Below are 19543 nucleotides of genomic sequence, written 5' to 3'. Positions count from 1 at the left end.
AAATGTAATTTCTTATGTTTTGGTTTCTGTGCAGTTGCCAAATTAAAAAAAAGTATGATTTCATGTATCACTATTCAGAAAAGTCTCTTTTTGCTAACTTCAAAGCATGAACAACTCATGACTTCACAACTCACTAGAATCAGCAAAATCATTTCTGCTCAACTGACACATAATCCCCCATTTCAAGAAAGGAGCTAGAATCCAAACACTGAGAGTCCTCTCAAGGTTCTTTCATATTGATGATGTTTTGACATCTCAGTATGTAATATACTCTGAAATGAATCAAAGGCAACACAAAGTGGAGACAGTGAAATGGGGGGTGGAGTGGGGTGGAAAGCAAAAAGATAATCTGTCAGGGATTTACACTATGAGAAGCTCTCTCCTGGATGCTAAATGTCACAAAGCTAATGCCAGTCTCCGATGGGAAAAGTGGAGGATTAGCCACATCTGCACTATGGGAAGAGACGACAACAAAATGCTGTTGTTGAGAATTCAATGAAGCAGCAGTCTGTATCACCCGCTTATGTAAATCTGACACAAATTCGTACGCCTGCGACATGATGTTTGCCCTAAAGATGACAGCAGCTTGTTGTGTTCAATTAGAAAAGTGTTGTTTATCGGAAAATGTGCCGTTTCTCAGCTGAGATGATCAAAAGTCATTGCTTTTGTTTTAATTACGTCTACTGAGAAAAGTAAGAAACAGATCTTGGCAGCTTTCTGCATTCAAACAGCGCAAAGGCTAAAAGGCCAAATGCTAGTATGACTTGTGAGCTGCAGATATTCTAAACACATCTTATGTTAAGACTCTCTTTAGATTAAAACTCTTCATATCCAGCATATCTTAGCAGAAGGTTCGTGGCCATCTCTAGTAACTCTAAATATTATGCTAGTTATTATTAGGCTTCATGTGACAGAATGAAAATGCCAACTTTGTTCAGTTTGCTTTTAATCTCTGTATATAAAGCTTTGTGGTTTCCATTTGTAGATCACCACTGACCACTGATATTTGAAGACACTTTAGTTACATGCATATGAAGAGATGATCTGATGATGATAGCAACCCAGCATCAGCGTGGTTCAAAATATTAGCAGGTCCAAATCTAGTCAAGCATAACATTCAAGTAGTCTTAATTGCTCAATATTTTAAAACTAATTAGCCTGTGACAACCTCCTCCATCATCATCTCATTCTCTTCCTCCGTCATCTTCGCCTCATTCATATCCATTTCCTATTAATCTAAGGGACAACTTACACTATGTTGCTCTGTCGGTTAACCACCATGAAAGAACAACCTCACATGAAGAAATACATCCCCATTCATTCATCTGTTCAATAAACATTACACTGATGTTTTTCTCCCAGACACAGCCAGACCAACTCTCCCCAAAGATGCAGTCTGTTTAATCAGTTGACTTTGTCCAGACCAGCATGATGCTGATGGATTGTGTACTTGGATGTTTAGTTTCAGGCTAGATTTGGGTTGCTCTGCTGTAACCAAGAAAATGTATTTCACTGATTTCTAAAGAACTAAGTGAGGAAAAGAGGCGAGTACATATTGAATCACATATGAACGGGGACTGAAAGTAGTACACAAAAAAGTTTAAAAAGCTGGTCTGATTAGTTTTTATTGGATTTGTATTAGTTTTTACATGTGGAAGTTATTATTAATTGCTATTATTAATTGCATTACAATGAAATGTCAAAGCCTTATCAGAATTATTCAAGAGTCTCTTTTCTCAAAAAACAGTCTCTCTTTTCTCTTTTTTTTTAAATTCAAAACATCTTTATGCTGTGTTCAAAATTTACACCAACCTCATCTAATCCAATCTAAAAGAACACCACACTATTTATGATCAAGCTTTCTATGACTAATGTTGAGCATCAGTATCATGGGATATTTACATAAGAACTAGCACCCTGGATGGTTTTTTCTGTTTTCTAACTGTTTTATGGAGAAATCTTAAAAACATTTTGGGTATACTTTAAAGGATTGTTGCATAGCTTGGTGAAAAGCCTCATTTCTAATCTACATGTTGATAGCAGGCTCATTTTGTAGCCCTTCTGGGTCAAAATGATTAAATATAGCCATGTCAAACAGGGGGTGACGGCCAGTTTCTTAGCCTGTGTGACTGAGGCCTTAACACAAGTAGAGTCTAGATGATTCTTATCAGAAAATAAACTGAGAGAAGGAATCTTGACCCTAACATTGAAATTTATTTATATAAAAATTGTTTTGACCAGTCACCTATCCCACGTGGTTATATGACTTTTTTAAAGTTGACCTTAAAGTACTTTATTGAAATGATTTATATTGAATTAAGAGAAAATGCATACAACGTCCAGGGCTCCAGTATTTGTTTCTGTCAATGTCATTAAATCAGCAGTGTTTTTCTATGATATAATTCATGTTAAACCTCTTAAATCAGCCTGTTCCTTTACTCAATATTTCAGAAGGCTTGTAAAAAAGCTGAAAAAAATAATGTGACTAAAAAGGACCAAATTTAAACCCATCTCTACTTACTTTGAGGGCTTGTAACTCATGCAGTTTTTATTGTGTGAAAGTAACATTTTCAATGGATTAATTTGATATGTTACAACTAAATAAATAATAAAAACCAATCAGCTGATTCCAAGGAGTCAATAATTAATTGCAAATGTGTAATTTTTACATGCAGTTCCAGTAAACCACATCACACTGTACTGTGTCGTTGTAGATGAGAAAGGTAAATATTCGGAATTATCCACGTCGTCAACCCAAAATTTACGCTTGAAACAACAAACTGTTGTACATTTGAACTAAGTGTTTTAATGGTTTGTTTGTTTGTGTGGTTTCCGTGCTGTTAATCTATCACTGCACAATTCAATGTGCAGATGATAACAATAAAATGACATAGACAAGCACCAGTATTAAGACATAGAGTCTAACTTGTGCTACTGTATAATTCATTGTATTCTAAACTGTTTCTGCAACTAGTAGTTAAGAACAGTAAAATGTGAAAGATGTACAAGAAAAACACACTGCAGATGACCCTGAGGTTCAAGAGTGGATTAGCCATTGATGTCAGTGAGTTAGTACAGCAATAACCCAGGGTGCACGTGGAAGTGAACACATAGGAAGTGCCTTATTACAGATTAAAATGGTTTCCCCTGCACTGTTAGACACTGATAGGATAGTTGTGACTGTATTACAGCTTATGAGGATATCTGTTTTGGAGACTTGCAGAAACTACTTTGGAAGGTAAAGAAGCTGTTCCAAGGCGTCATTTATATAACAATTTTCATCATAAAAAAATAAACTAGAATAACACACACACACACACACACACACACATGTCTGGTTTGCTATCCTCGTGGGGACATCCCATTGACATAATGCTTTCCCTAGCCCCTTACCCTAACCCTAACCATTAAAAATGAATGCCTAACCCTAACCCTTACCCTAAACCTAACCATAACCTAATTGTAACCCTGACAGTAAAACCGCATTTTGAGTGTGAAAATTGCTTTCAACCCCAAGGGGACCTGGATTTTGGTCCCCACGGTGCAGAAAGTCCCCACCAGGATAGTAAAAGTCAGATTTTGGTCCCCACCAGGATAGTACGAACCCGTACACACATACACACACACACACACACACACACACACACACACACACACACACACACACACACACACACACACACACACACACACACACACACATATACATGATATGATATGATATGATACTAGGGTACTGGAGTCAGAGTTTGGGCCTTAACTTTATATTATTTCTTGCCCAGCCTTGTGACACAATATTTACAACCCACTATACAGTCCACTGTGTGATATGTGTCACCGGGCTTAAATCACCCCGCTCTTATGTCCCAAAAGGTTTGCTTTTCTCATTTGGTCCATGGTCCAAGGCTATTCCTGAGTAAAGCCCCATTTGTGTTGGCATTATATAAGGAAAAGCAGCAAGGCAGGTTTCTCTAAATTTCAGTTGATTTGAGAGATATAAATCACAGGTGCATAAATTGCTTTACTTACTTTCATGCACCATATCTTCCAGAAATGAGCACACTGTTAGGTATTATCTTAAAACTAATTTCAGAGATAAACACTTTTATAAATCAGGCCCCAGGGGATCATAATGGAACTCATTAAAGCCCTTTTTTCTAGTTTTGGTATTTTTAATTCAACACTCACTTCAAAGTTTGCTTTAATAAATGTTAATGGTGGTATATTTAAGACTCCACAATCAGAGTCTTAAAGTGCCACCACCATACTGCTTTATGTTTTTTACTGGCTCATTTTGCACAAAATGTTATGAATACACATCTGTTTTTCATTTAAAAGCAAAAACTATATATATCACCTGAATCTGGGAACTTTTCTTCTCTTTCTGTCTCTCTGTCTCTCTCTCTCTGTATATATAGTGATGGCAGCATACCAAAGGGATTTATTTTGTTTTTGTTATTTACTGACCATAGACCATGTAAAATGTGACAAACTTAACATGACAGAATTGTGAAGTATATTGCTATAATAATTAAAAATAAAAAGCACAGAATGTGTTGTTTCTTACCCACAGAACATCTGGATGTTGTAGAGTGTCGGGTCATCCTCTAGAGGGGCCAACTGCTGGAGACACAGCTGCTCACATCCTCCATTGAAACCGTCAGAGCAGTCGATGCCGATGTGGTGGTCATAGCACCCGGTGCCATCCTTCATAGGACTTAGTCCTGGGGGGCACTGTGGGACGAACGCATGGTTTTAAATGACTAAAATTGGCAATTACACATTACTATTAAGAACACTTTCTTAGAGCTGCTTAAACTGTGTGAAGCTACCACATTAACACTAATCCCAAATGGGGCAGGTAGACAGATCCCATAACATCTGTGCCACAGAATGCAAACACTTAGATTTCTATTCCCATGTGCAGTGTGTGTGTGTAAGCACTGAGCCTTGTTTGTAAAACTGCACAAGTAACAGTATGAGGATAGCATTACAGAATCATTACTAAATTAATAACTTTAAACACCAAGTTTTAAATTGCCAGTAAATTTGTATTGTCTTAACTACCTTTAAAATGACAGGATTTTCAAATGAACTAATTGCTGTTGATATGAAGACATATGTGTCTTTTCACTTACACAACATGTGTAGGAGCAGACTGGGGGTCAGAACCCAGGTGGGGATCTGATTCATTATTAATCTCTGATGAAATATGATAAAGCAATTAAGAACAGTCACACTAAAACAGTCCCTCAAGATTTACTTTATGTTAGTTTTGACCTGTATGGACTGCTTGAACACCGGCACAACTACACCTATAAAAGTTTAAAAAAGCAATTTAGTTCATGGGAACAAAATGGGCTAGCTGAAGGAAAAATCTACAGTCAAAAGTGTAAGGGTGTCCTTTGTGAACGTATTCCATCAAGATGATTTCACAAAGTTAAAAGACAATGTTCACAAGACAGGAATGTTCACAGTACACTTTGACAAAGTCTAAGGTTGTTTTACTTTATGTATATATGGAATAACTTACATATATGTACAAATATATATATACATACATACATACATACATGTGTATATATATATATATATATATATATATATATATATATATATATATATATATATATATATATATATATATGTATATATATATAATCACTTAAATAAGTATATGTATAACTACTTAATTACATATATAACCTTGAAACATAGCAAATAGTTTACAGTGGGGCATTAAATATAAAATATATATTTATATCTTTATATTATATTCCTTCTCTCACCCCAACCGGTCGCAGCAGATGGCCCCGCCCCTCCCTGAGCCTGGTTCTGCTGGAGGTTTCTTCCTGTTAAAAGGGAGTTTTTCCTCCCCACTGTTGCCAAAGTGCTTGCTCATAGGGGGTCATGTGATTGCTGGATTTGTCTCTGTATGTATTATTGTAGGGTCTACCTTCAGGTGACTGTCGTTGTGATTTGGTGCTGTATAAATAAAATTGAATTGAATATTATATGCTATATAAAAAGTTCCTACCTGGCCCCCTCAGAGTTAGTATTTCATTTTATTTTTTTTGTAAAATAACTATTGCATATTTAATGAAGTCATTCCACCATCTCACCTCGGCGTCATTGGTCAAACCACAGTGAATAAAATATTCCCCTAAAGCACGACTTGTTCACAGGAGAGAATGTTGTGGTTTTTTGAGAAATTAATAGAGTTATGAATACTCAACAGAAGTAATATTAACTTATCTGCCACTGTTGCTTAGTAGTTGTACAAGTAGGATGTAATGGCCAGCTGATTCATGCTTTTGACCCCATACTTCTTTTTAAGGGTGTACATGCTGCAGGGTGCTGGCAAAATTTTTTGCATTGTTCGTTTGCCAGTTTTTTCCGTATTGATCAACACAAGCGATAGTTATTACATCTTCCTTCTTATGTTTATGTATTTTAAGATATTTTTTCTCCCATTGTGAAGATTTCACAGTTGTGAACATACTGCTGCCTTAGCACTCAGTGCAGAGATCATCAAGTTGGGCGAGTGGCTACACACACACACACACACACACACACACACACAAAAAAAAAACAACCATACAAATCTACTATCCCTTTAAAAGACATTTTCTGTTATGGTGAGGAAAATGAGACAATACTGCAGGTTTGATTTCAATTTCCATGCAGATGACATCAGAATTTCTTCATGTTTGAAGAATGAAATTAAATTCTTTAGTTTGTTAGATATACTTTAAGAAATTAATAAGAAAGACCCACAATACAATTTTTTACACAGCCTTGAACAACCTCTTAATGGAACCACACTCTGCACTGGGGTGAATTTACAAAAGAGCTATGAAAGACCTGACTTCACCCCGACTCATTCAGTGTTTCCCAAGCAGCTGTCAAGTGAAATTCACATTATGTTTTCTGTCAGTGATAACTTCAAAGGAAACTTTGATGGAGTGCATTTTAACAAGGCACCCCTGCCATCACAAGTGTGACCAGACAGTTTGTTTCCTCTCAGCATGGAAGAATCAGAAGCATATTATTTTATTATACAGGCCTATTTACAGTGCAGGTGGCTCAAGTGCCTGTCGATTGTGTTGATTTCAATTTACTTCACATTTTTGTGGAGTCTTCTGACTAGTGTCATCACATCCTTGCATTAATAGTTAACTTCTTCTATGTACATGCATCAAATGTAGGATGTTTTTCACCTTCCTCTTCTCTTCTGTCCTATATGAGCAGAAAAATAGTTCCACCATCATGAGGAATCCCTTCAGTGCACATGCCTCTACAGGAGGTATATAGAATCACAGAAACAAGCCTCATATATGGCACTGCAAAGCAATCCTTGAAGCACTTGGGTATAAGAATAAGGATACATCTCCCCCCCATGGAGAAGAAGGCTCGAATCCAGAGTCAGCAAAGTGGTTAACCTGCACATTAGAGTGTCATGAGCTAAGCGGTACTGGAAGAACATCTATTCAACACATAGTAGCAGGATGTAAGATTGGAGCAGGTGAAGCATACCCTGAAAGGCACAACCAAGTGGCTCCAATAGTGTACAGTAACATCTGGGCAGCATATGGACTAAAAGTCACCAAGACCCAATGGGAGACACCACCAAAGTCCTGTGGGACTTCAAATTCCAGACAGACAAGCAGCTGCTGGCCAATCAAGCAGACATAGTGGTGGTTGACAAGGAGCAGAATATGATAGATGTGACAATCTCAGTGGGCAGTAACATCACAAAGAAGGAGAACAAGAAAACAGAAAAGTACCAGGGGCTAAGAAAGCACTAGAGCAGATGTGGAAGGCATAGTCTGTTAATTCCAAACTTATTAAGAAATAACAAAACTGCATAATCACACACAGGATCACTTATCAACTCTACTGGCAGGTCCTGCCTGACCTTTCTGTGGCAAACTGTACATTGTTAATAGCATACTGCTATTAAACTGCTTATTTAAAAACAGCAAACTGTTGTATTACTAAAGGACTGCTTCACAGTAAAACTGGCGCAGATGTTGGAGATTTTTATTTTGTATTTTGTACATTTAATACATGTATTACATTGATGCATGTAAAATGTGCATCAAATTATTTCTGTATTACAAAGAAGAACCGTTGCCATTTGATCCAAGCTATTTAAAGTTGTTAAGTTATTTTATTCATGTCCTTTACTCTCGAAGAAATGTGACTGATATACATTTGCGGTTGTTATACATTTGTAGAAGTACCTGTACAGAATGAGGACACATGCTTGAATGAGTGGTCCCTGGTCTTGCTCCCTGAATAAACTGATATTGACTTTGTCACCCTGCAAAGGGCCGTGGCGACAAATGATTTATTACTTGTAAAGCAATGAGCACATGAAACATTGAATCTCCTAACACATCTGTGGCACAGAGTCTTTAAATCACTGGAACTCAGTGCAGTCAATGGATGTGTGGACATGCGGTGCAGGCTGAGAGGAATTTGTATTGATGAGTTGCTATACTGCAGCTTGCCAACCACAGATAGCTCTGGTTATTGACTGCCATAATAGGCTTCCGACACATTGGAATAGCGATAACTCTGAACTATTGTCCAGCTTTCCGTAGGATAATAATCATTAAGAATATGCGCCTGCCTGAGCCTTTGTCTGTGGATAGTTGTAACTTGAGATTTCAGTAAATCTGGTTTATAATCCTGGGTAAAACATATAATCCTCTGTATAAAACTTTCCCTGTATAAGCAATTGTCAAATCTTTCAAAAAAATTTAAATCTAATTTAATAACTTCTTTAGTTGTTGTCTTCAGAAAAGATGTGTTGCCATGAAAGATGGACTAATTCAACTTTATTTATATAGCGCCAAATCACAACAACAGTCGCCTCAAGGCTAGTTATGATTCTACATGAGAGGCATGTGTTAATTACTGCCATACAAAATTTTGTTGTTTTAAATTTCAGCTTGTAGTTGATTCAGTCACACAATGTTACTTCATCTTGCAGTCTTATATTATATTTTATGACATTTCCGATCCATGGATAATTAGGTCTCACTTGGAACTTGATGGCTCACACCATTTTAAAACATTCGAAAAGGTTGAGAACTCATTGTGGATTACACTGTGAAAAAAATCCCTGCAGAGTAATTAATGAATGAACTTTAAAGTCCTATTTTCTATATCATTTCGATTTCAGCAGATCTGTGAGCTTTACAAAGGAGAATTCATGGAGAATAAAGATTAGGATATAAATAAAGCTAAGTGCTAGACAATGAAGTTGTGACACTTATTAGCAAATTTTCAAACTGACAAACCTGTGGGTGAAGCGTTATGCCGCATAACTGAAAAGTCTTTTCAGGACTGCTGCAATGGAATTCACACAGCTGCACATCAACTACAACAACAGCAAGAAACTGGCTCTTGCTAAAATGTTGAATTTCATCTGAGAATGTCAGCTCTGACAGTGTTTTCAAATGTAGCAATCTTTCTACAAGATTCTGCCTTTATAAAATAGAAATTGCACTCTCTAATATGCTGATTCCTGCTACATTTTGGCAGGTTTGAAAAGTAGACTTACCACACTACATGAACAATAAGAATGACAAAAAAAATTGAAGAAAGTCAGTAGCCGTGTTGATTAGTGTGCTAGACCAACCCTGAAAGTATTCGCTGCAAACCAATGACAGCATTCTCAGTTATTGTGAAAGGCATTTACGGTATTTATTAGTAACTACCTGGAAAGGACATACTTCTTCTCCAAAGGAATACGCAGGTTACTAGATAATGACCATCCACTGACACAACCAAAATAGTCTTTGAAGGCAAAGTAATCACCATTTATCTTAGATCATTTAATAACCAGACAGTGAGTGAGAGTGCTGTCTGTTCTGTTGTAGAAAGAAAGCATGCAGTACAAAGGCTACTCTAGAAAACCTCTTGAACCACCACTTTTAATCCTGTTTCTTAATGGAGATAAATTCCTTCAGTGCTTTTGAGGCTTAAGGGAATCAGCCCTGTGCTATTACCAAACAGCAACAAATCCATGCAAGAGAAGTTGGATAAGCTATGCACTTTTAAAATTTGTCCAATAGGCAAACTGGTACAGAGATTCAGTGACTGAAGACTTAAACCGCGAGGAAATGTCTTCAGTGGAAAATGTTAATCAAGTCCTAATCAAGAAGGAAAATTGGAAATTTGACTTATTCAAAGAATTTGTTTCATTGTGAAGGAATTTCATATTCAACAAGTAGATATGATAGTAGTTAATCTACTTCACATGTGCAAAATATTTGAGGTGTGATTTTGCAAGATGTTCCCTCTTGGACATAAATTAAAGCATCCATCTATTTTCTTCCACTGATCCCGGGCAGGATTGTGGGGGCAGCAGCCTAAGCAGAGAAGCCCAGACCCCCCTCTCCCCAGCCACCTCCTTCAGTTTGTCCGGGGAAACACCAAGGTGTTCCCAGGCCAGCCGAGAGGTATAATCTCTCCAGCGTGTCCTGGGTCTGCCCCGGGGCCTCCTGCCCGGAACGCATCCTTGCAACGCAACCCAGGAGGCATCCTTGTCAGATGCCCGAACCACCTCAACTGGCTCCTTTCGATGTGAAGGAGCAGCGGCTCTACTCTGAGCCCCTCCCGGATGGCCGAACTTCTCACCCTATCTCTAAGGCTGAGGCCAGCTGCCCTTTGGAGGAAGCTCATTTCTGCTGCTTGTATCTGTGATTTTGTTCTTTCAGTTACTAAAAGCATTAACGTAATAACTGTGCCACTATTTGAAAAAAATCACTCCGAAGGCATGATAAATTTCCATCCTTTCAATTACTTATAATATTGTGATATTTGTGTGCAGAATTATATATTATAATTATACATCTGTCATGAAAGGGTCATGCATAGTAATAGGTTATTAGGCTCTATGCCTTCAAAACATTGTTTATTGTGTTTTATTTCTTTCATGTCATGTTTATTTTCATACTCTGTCAATTATTTATTTTTTTATCCTTATATTATTTTTCATTTTCATGTGAATAATTAATGGCAGCGATTGAAAACAATAGGAAAGTAAATTGATCCTGTTAAGCCAAAAGTACAGTCATGTGGAAAAGAACCTTTTCACTGGAAGTACACACCATGATTTAGTAGCTTGTTAAACCACCTTTAGCGGCAATAACTTGAACTAATGATTTGAGAGACTTTACCAGTCTCTCAAATCATTGTGAAGGAATTTTAGCTCACTCTTCTTCACATTGAGTTCATTGAGGTTTTTGGGCATTTATTTATGTACAGCTGTCTTAAATTCCCAGCACAAATTTTAATCAGGTTTAGTTGTAGACTTCTACAAATGAAAAGAATTTAGATGTTTTGCTGTGGCCCAGTCAATCTGTTGTAGATCTGCAGGTGATTGTGCTACTGTTGACCCAATGTGGGCCAAGTTTCAGCTGTCAGACAGATGCCCTCACACTTGACTCTGGAATACCTTGATATACCGATGAGCTCATGGTTTACTTAATAGGTGCAAAATACCTGAACAAGCTCAAATTATCACCCCTCCACCACCATGCTTGATAATAGGTATGAGGTGCTGATATGCTGTTTGGCTTTTTCGCCAAATGAAGCACTATGCATTGTGGCCAGACATCTCCACAATAGTCTTTCTGGCCAAAAGACATAGATCCACAATCTTGTGCTTATTTCAGGAGCAAATATGTAAACCTAAGCTTTACTCTGATGCTTTTTGTAGAGAGTACCCTTCGGACACATCTTTTTCTAATTGTACTATAATCATCTTTAACATTTAGCATGCCAATAGAGTCTAGGATGTAGCTCTTGGATTTCTTTGCAATTTCTCTGAGCATTGCACAGTCTGACCTTGGGGTGAATTTCCTGGGATGTTCACTTCTACCAAAATTGTGACATTGTGTTAACACACACCTGCTTTCATAGAATCAGCTGCATTTCATTAGCAGCACCTTGCTGCTTACCCTCTTCATTCCTCTGTAACTAATGATGCACTTTATTTTTCACCAGATTACACAGAAGTCCTTTGACAATGTTCTTTTCACACATACTTCAAATGATCTAAGTTACTTACTAACTTGACCTGGTAAAAATTTAAAATAACCACACATAGTGGTTATGCATCTTAATGTCCACCCAATCCCCAATTACCAAGAAATATTTTTCAAGAAATCCTTCAGTTGTTTTTTTTTTTGCAGTTTCAACAAACAAAACGTTTATACAAGATGCATTTTCATATTTTGTGTCTCTCAAGGCATTTATGGTGTTTTACTCAATATAAACAAGTAAGTAGCTGTTTAAGAGATAAAGAGAAAATAACATTTTCCTTTTAAAAAATTACGCAGGATGTGTAAAACCTAATTTTACACATCCTGGACAATTGCTAGGTCCTTTAAGCTCATTACTCAGCCACTTCATGTGGGGGTAGATGATCAGCAAAACAGTACCCACAATTTGTTTCCAACTGAGTACACCGAAAGGTCACTAGTTTAGAGACAAGATTTACTGCTTCATCAGGCCGATGAACATCTTTAATATGTGTCTGTGCATTGTACCCACACAGTTTATGAATACAGTTTCCTAAACAACTGTGCATGCATTAGCTGAAACTTAGCACATATAAGGTACAAAAAAGCTTCTTTCTGCGTTTATGAAATTGAATTGAAAAGATTACGTGTTAACCTTTGTTTTACTTGTTTGCATTTTCTTCTTATTATTATTCCTCTTCATTTGTAGTATGACATTATGGTTTTTCATACTGCTGTACTGTATGTTGATATATCGCTAAGGGAAATATTACCTTGGCACTTATTTGTATAACCACGTATATTAAGGTCATGCAAACCTTAAATATCTTAATCAAAAGACCAGTTAGAGAATTAAAATGCACATTGACTGATACATCAAACAGAGAACTGGGATGATATATTTGCCAAAAACTTAAAAGGTTTACAGAGAGAGAGAGAGAAGAAAGCCCACAGGAATGTTCGCAGAGTAACTTATCATTTCAGAAATGGTCTGTTAAAAACATCACATTTTCTTACCCTAAAACATTATTCCAACATTTCACTTTCCTTTCATGTTTCTTAGCAGAGAAAATTGTCTCGAGAGGGTTTTATTATAGCATGTGATTAGATTAACACTGTGAGTCAAAGGTCAGCTTATCACAGAGCACTAGGCTCCTCATTCCAGTCTCCTTTGGATGCAATGGTGAGGAAGTTTAGTGCAGGAACCTTGGCCTTCTAGTAACCCCTCTCACCTCCTTCACAGCAAAGTGCAAAAAGCACAATATGGATGAAGACTCAGGTCAAGTGGAGGCACTGCAACGATAGACCTGTCTATAAAGGAAAGGTCATGTTTCCTGACCATGGATGCTCTCCTTTATTGATTGCTGGAACTGTCAGCACTGTCGGTAATTCTAAAACAGCCATTTTCCATTCAGAAATGTAATGATCTTACAATCTGTAACGAATTGTAGAGGAACAGATATCCACATAGTATATTAAAACAAGTAATCTCTTTGCTAAACTTTATCGACTTGGAGAATGAGAGTGTGAGCTTCTCGTTTGGTAAATTAGAGGGAAAAAAAACTTTCTTTATCAACTTGAAAAAAAGAGCCTTGTTACTTTGGTCCAAATTGCTCACAAAAGAGAAACCGCATTCGCGCATTACTTTTGAATAGAGAAGGATTATTTATACCGTGTGGAACGTGTCTGCTGTAATCCGGCTTTAAGTTTGAAGGTGCCTGAACTAATGAGCAACTAAAAGCAGGTACAAGAAAAATTATGGAGACAAGTGAAACCGAGAATAGGGTCGATATCCTATTCAGGTGATGTAAGTACTGGACATTTCTTTTGTTATGAAACTTGTTTCATCTGCTTTTGGTTAGTAAGCTAAAAAACAACACTCATTTTCAGTTATTTAAGAGTACCTCTGTCCAGTAGCAGAGCACTTTATTTTCAGTTTTCTTAAGTGAGAGAAGAAACTGTAATGTTTAATCATTTACTGTATTATGCTGTCAGTTTTACTTCTTCGAAAAAAATCAGAATCTGTAACAATCTTTACCAACACGCCACAGTAAGAGAACAATCGGAAATTGAAATCAGTCAAGAAAATGCAATTGGTACATTTCTATATGCAATTATAGCAATGGTCCCACATCGCAAAATTGGTATGGCCCGGATATGGCCCACACACTGTGCTTACACTTGGCCCACATACCGCAAAGAATGACGGCCCTTTGGTGGCCCAGATTTAGTTTGCCAGAGGTGGCCCACACATGGGTCAGCACAAGGCCTGTTGTAGACACACTGCTGGCCCTGTGCTGGCCCAGAACAGTTTCAGCTCTGGCCCCAGATGTCAGCCTAATGTGTACCTTAATCAAGCCATGTAATAACAACATGTGCCGGAACACAATAGTGCAAAAATAACATGACGAAACTCTGTTCAGACAGTGAATGGAGAGATTCTTATATAGCACTTTTCTACTCTCCCAGATTACTGAAAGTGCTCTAAACAACATTCACCCAATAACACTTTCTCTAAACTGAGTGCTCCCTAACTACATTCATACACATTCACACTCTCGACACGCAGCATGGAGGAGCCAGGGATCAAACCACTAACCTTCCGATCAGTAGGTGACCAGCTCTACCGCCTGAGCTACAGCCACCCAGTGGGAAACATGAGTAAACCCTCAGTAGGTTTTGGATAAAGTGTACACTCACAAACCTGTCAAACCTGCATTTGAAACATTGGCAACCATAGCAATATAGTATTGCAACATGGCATTTGGGTCTTCTAACTAAAATAGGAAAATAGGAACATAAATAGTGCCATCATTGCCAGACCTGGCCAACATCAGGTTGACATACACCCTGCCATGACACCAGTCAGTCAGAAGTGCCAGTTTGATGCCGGATCAGGGGAAGACCTGTTTTCTATGAGCCTGGCCACATACACCAAACCATAATCAGGCCAGATGTGGCATGCCATCACATAAACTGTGCCATCTATGCCAGGCCTGGCCCAAATCTGGATGACATACCACTTACCATGCCAGAAGTCAGCCAGCAGTGCCGGGTTGACACCAGATCTGGGCCAGACCTGTCTGCTATGTGGGGTCCTGTTCTTTGATACCAAAACTTTGACTGATTTAACTGCCATAGGGTTCTGGCACAACACTGCAGAATCTGGGATAAAATGATTGTGAAGGGTTCTTTAATAAAAAGGATCCAATACACCAGTATTCACAGACATTTATACTGACTAGAAGAAAAAGACTATATGCTAATACTGGCATAATTATTTTTAGTGCTTAGGAACACCTCCTTCTGCAGCGAGAGAGAACTACATCAAGCCGTGACACAGATGAAGAAAGCATTATGAAGAATGATGAGGACATGTCCCATTTTTGCTGCTTCGTGAAAGCCCTGCTCCTACCAACTGCACTTATGCATCTGCGATGCAAGTTGGATCTCGTCCACTGTGTCAAATCACTAAGTCTTCACACTTGATTTCATTTGGAACAAGAGACATAGAGAGTTTAGTCTGGCTGATGAACAGGGTGGGAGTTACATTTGGACTGGAAGATTGTACATGACATCTTCCAAAGACATGTACCACTTCAAGTGGTTTATATGAAATGTTCTCCATCAGCACGTTAAAATATTACATCACGGCTCCACCCTGAGTCTGAGTGACAAATTCATGGTCTACACCTTTGTGAATATTGTAAAAGATAACAAACATGGCAGGCGTCATGCTTCTGACCTGACAGCGCAGGCTCATTCCTTAAAAACTGCTGTGTGGTCTCGGGAGTTATAAACCTAGACACCAAAATTAGATGGTTTGATGCAGGAGCTGATGTTTGGTCAGAAACAGAACAGGACACAGTGATCTGTTTCAAGTGATCTTTAAACCTGAAGGAGAGTTTTTCCAAATATAAATCACGTATGGTTTCTGATTGTTATGAGCAGAGGAACTACCTCATATTAAACCTACCTTTTACATCATATTAAAACTGTCACATTCAACTTGTGATTCTGGTTCAGGATGTGTATTTCTACTATTAGGATTATATTTCTTTATTATTATTAATGCGACAGAAGATTCATTTATGTTTGTGCCATTAATCTTTCCACCTTCATCTTCATCTATCTAACAATGTATTATTTTCAAATAACGTTAATACTGAACATCACATTCAACAACTTCACAGTTGACTGAGCAGTAGATGAGCGCCTTCTTTTATTAAACTTCTAATTTCAAACACATAAACACAGAAGTCCAGTGACCTGAGGAGAGAAAACATCAGAAGTGACAATCTAATGTGCTCCTATTCCTCCTCAGGGCTGCGATCTACCTACATCTCTGCCAGGTATTGACTCCACTCAGCACTGCTTAGTGTCCCAAAATGTGATCTGAGTCAAGATTGTTTTTTGCTGCCTAAGGGGAATAACACCAATACAGGAGAGAAGAAGTACTTTAGCCAGTTCCATACAGTATGGTGCCACTCAGAAATGTTATTAAAAGGCACCTGGCTGCAAGCCGTGTATTTGTTGGTCTTATGCGGTATTGTACATATTTTGTACAGTATACTGTACATATTTTGGATGAGTTTCATGTATATAGTTTGAGGCTGACCAGATTTAATGAAGAGGAGCAAAAGGGTTAGTTCTTTGTCACATGAAGCCTTTTTAGAGGTGATTTGTGCTGTGGTGAGTGCATGTCTGTAGAACTGTTTGGCCTTATAGACTGTTGTTTGTGGAGATAAACCAACAGTTATTGAGACGTAAAGCTATTACATTTTTGTTGTTTTGATTGTTTATACCTTCAGTCGACCAATGTTTCAACTCTGAATTAGGTTATATCATTATAAACTGAAAAGCATCAAAAATGAAAAGTGGTGTCTCTTTCAGATTCATTTAAAACTATTAAGTTGAGAGCATAGTATTGTACCCTCATCAAAGGGAAAGACTGCATATATTAAAAATATTATTCAGTTTACTAATATCTATGAGCAAGGACTCAAAATACATACGAGAGTACAGACGTTCTATTTTCCTTATGGGAATTATATATTCATATCATAATGGGGAATGTACAACATACTAATATAATATTACTGACCTACGTAGACTGGCTGGACACTTTGTTAGGAACACCTCAATAGTAATAAGCTCAACCCCAACTCTTTTGTCTTCAGAACCGCCTTAATTCCTCTTATCCTATTTATATGAACACACACTCAGTTGTCTAGCTTAGTGTTTCCCAACCACTGTGCCGTGGCACACAGGTGTGCCGTGAGAAATGATCAGGTGTGTCGTGGAAGATTCCACCTGATTAGTACTCTGAGCGCCCGGCGTGAGTAATGGGCAGAACATTTACATTCTCTACCACTAGAGGGCAGTACAACTACCTGCTCTAATTAAATGGGTTGCTAACTGCTAGTAAAACAGAAGAAGACGAAGAAGAATTACATAATAGTTATGCTGTGAGTGAGACGACGCAATATAAATAGATAAATATTTGAAAAGAAAAAGTAGTCAGTCTGACCTGGGTCCTGGAGAAAAGATGAAGATGATGATGAAGGCCCAACCTGAGTAGTGGTCAGAGGAAAGCAAAAAAAGGTATACTGGGGACAAACTGAGCCAATTGCGCTATACCTGGTGCGCCAGGGAAACTTATCAAAATGCTTTTGGTGATATTTTTGTTTGGTGGTGTGTCGAAACACTGGTCTAGCTACTGCCATTGTTTATCTTTACAGTAATAAATGCGTGTGGCTTCTGGGACTCGGAAGGTAGTTGACAGGTATCAGGAGGCCAAACATACACAGCGTTGGCAGTAGCTGAAATAAAATCTCAGATGTGGGAGGAGTTCAGTAAGGCCATGGAAGCTGTGTGACTCAAAGAAATTCTGCCAAAGCATCATGTGACTCAGAAGGAGGAAGTCATTTCCTTTGTTCCTGTAGAGTTCTGTTGCTTTTAACTGGGGATATAGTTAGATGGTGGAAGAACATGCCCTCCATAGAGAACACTTAGGATGGATGGATGCAACATTACCAATGCTACAAGTTACATCACAACCTACAGTCACTAAAAACAATATCTGATTGATCTGCTTGTTTCTACTTTGTACACAACATCTTCTTTACTTCATAAGCATGTTGTCTGTAGAACATTAAAAATTTGGACTGTTATAATATAAACAATAAATAATCAACATATCACTTTTATAAATACCACAGTCCTGGAGTATTTGACAAAGGATTTGCTGAAATAATTTGAAACTATTGCTACTTCAGTTTACTTTTTTAGTATCTAGTTTTATAAATTAGTACAGTTTGATACATTTGAGGGTTTTATTTGTTATTTCTTTTCTAATTTTCTGTTCTTTTATAATTATTCACACTTGTCAGTCTTATTAAACTACTACACACTTGACCCACATTTTCTGTACTTGTATTGAGAAAATATATAAAAGTTAGAGCTACGAAGTTTTGGCTGTTAGTCTAAAGACAGAACTTTATGAAGCTCTGTCTGTAGATGTGATTCATAGTCAGTGCTGATGACCGTTTTGTTTTCCATACTCTCTTTACATCCCCGATATAAACATTGTCCCGGTCACACACCACAAACAGTCCCAGTCAAGTCTTGTCTTATACCGTGTGCACAAAACGCCTAAGGTGGTTCTATAAAGTAGCTCTACACCAAAACACACAGAAGTAAGCAGCAGTAATGACTGGCATGTCCTGTGTACTGCAGGTTTATGTATCAAGCTACAAACACTCACTACACGGGCTGTTTGGATGGTGCCCAGCTATTCTAGTCATTCCATCTTGGTGGCAATCTGTTCTGTCAACAACTTCCTTGTTTTCCAACATTTTGCAGAGGAGACAAGTGACAAGAAGAAGCTAATTAATCTCACAATCATCTTGTGATTATTACGCTCTCACTTCCACAGGCGCCGCATGCTGCCTCTCCTCAGGAGAGCAATATATCAGCTAGATGGAGGAGGTCAGTCAGCACAGACCGCCAGCATCACTTGACTCTCTCGAAAGGAAAGATATTAAATGCACACAGGGCAGCTTCTGGCAGTGTGGACTGAGACAAGGTGTTAATTGATTAATGTGGAATCAGAGCGCTAGGGCCCAGCCAGTTTACCACCCTCATTAGACAGATGAAAGGCTTGTTTATTAGCTCAGCAGTCACGAGACAACTACTAAAAATCACAGTAATATATGCAATGGGAGCTGACAGTGGTCCTGTATGGTGATGGACAGGAGAGCAATGTGTGCCTGTGCGGTATACTGTATCGGAATATCAGTGGCTTTGCTTGTAAAGATAATAATAGGTGGTTGTTAAAAAAAATGGGACAATGATGGCATGTGTCATTCAGAAAGAATAAGAAACACTTATTATAAGCTACCTTTAAAGCACAAGAGATCAAAGACTGCAGAGTGAAGCAGCTAAAGTAGAAGAGATACCAACTGCCAACATTCCAACATTCCTCATGAGAGCTTATGCAA

General features: G+C 38.0%; 1 protein-coding gene across 9 annotated transcripts in view; it reads right to left on the bottom strand.

The window, feature by feature from the left end:
* Nucleotides 1-19543, bottom strand: part of astn1 (astrotactin 1) — a 435323-nt gene that overhangs the window by 220633 nt on the left and 195147 nt on the right. For all 9 annotated transcript variants that reach the window (XM_063461087.1, XM_063461088.1, XM_063461091.1 and 6 more), the window contains one exon: nt 4568-4734. In XM_063461087.1, coding sequence (XP_063317157.1) covers nt 4568-4734 — 167 coding nt within the window. The remainder of the gene's footprint in view (nt 1-4567; nt 4735-19543) is intronic.

This window comes from Pelmatolapia mariae, linkage group LG18 (genome assembly GCF_036321145.2).
Source record: "Pelmatolapia mariae isolate MD_Pm_ZW linkage group LG18, Pm_UMD_F_2, whole genome shotgun sequence".
Classification (NCBI taxonomy): Eukaryota; Metazoa; Chordata; class Actinopteri; order Cichliformes; family Cichlidae; genus Pelmatolapia; species Pelmatolapia mariae.
The sequence above is the reverse complement of the archived record's forward strand: the minus strand, read 5'-3'. Positions and strand labels throughout refer to the sequence as shown.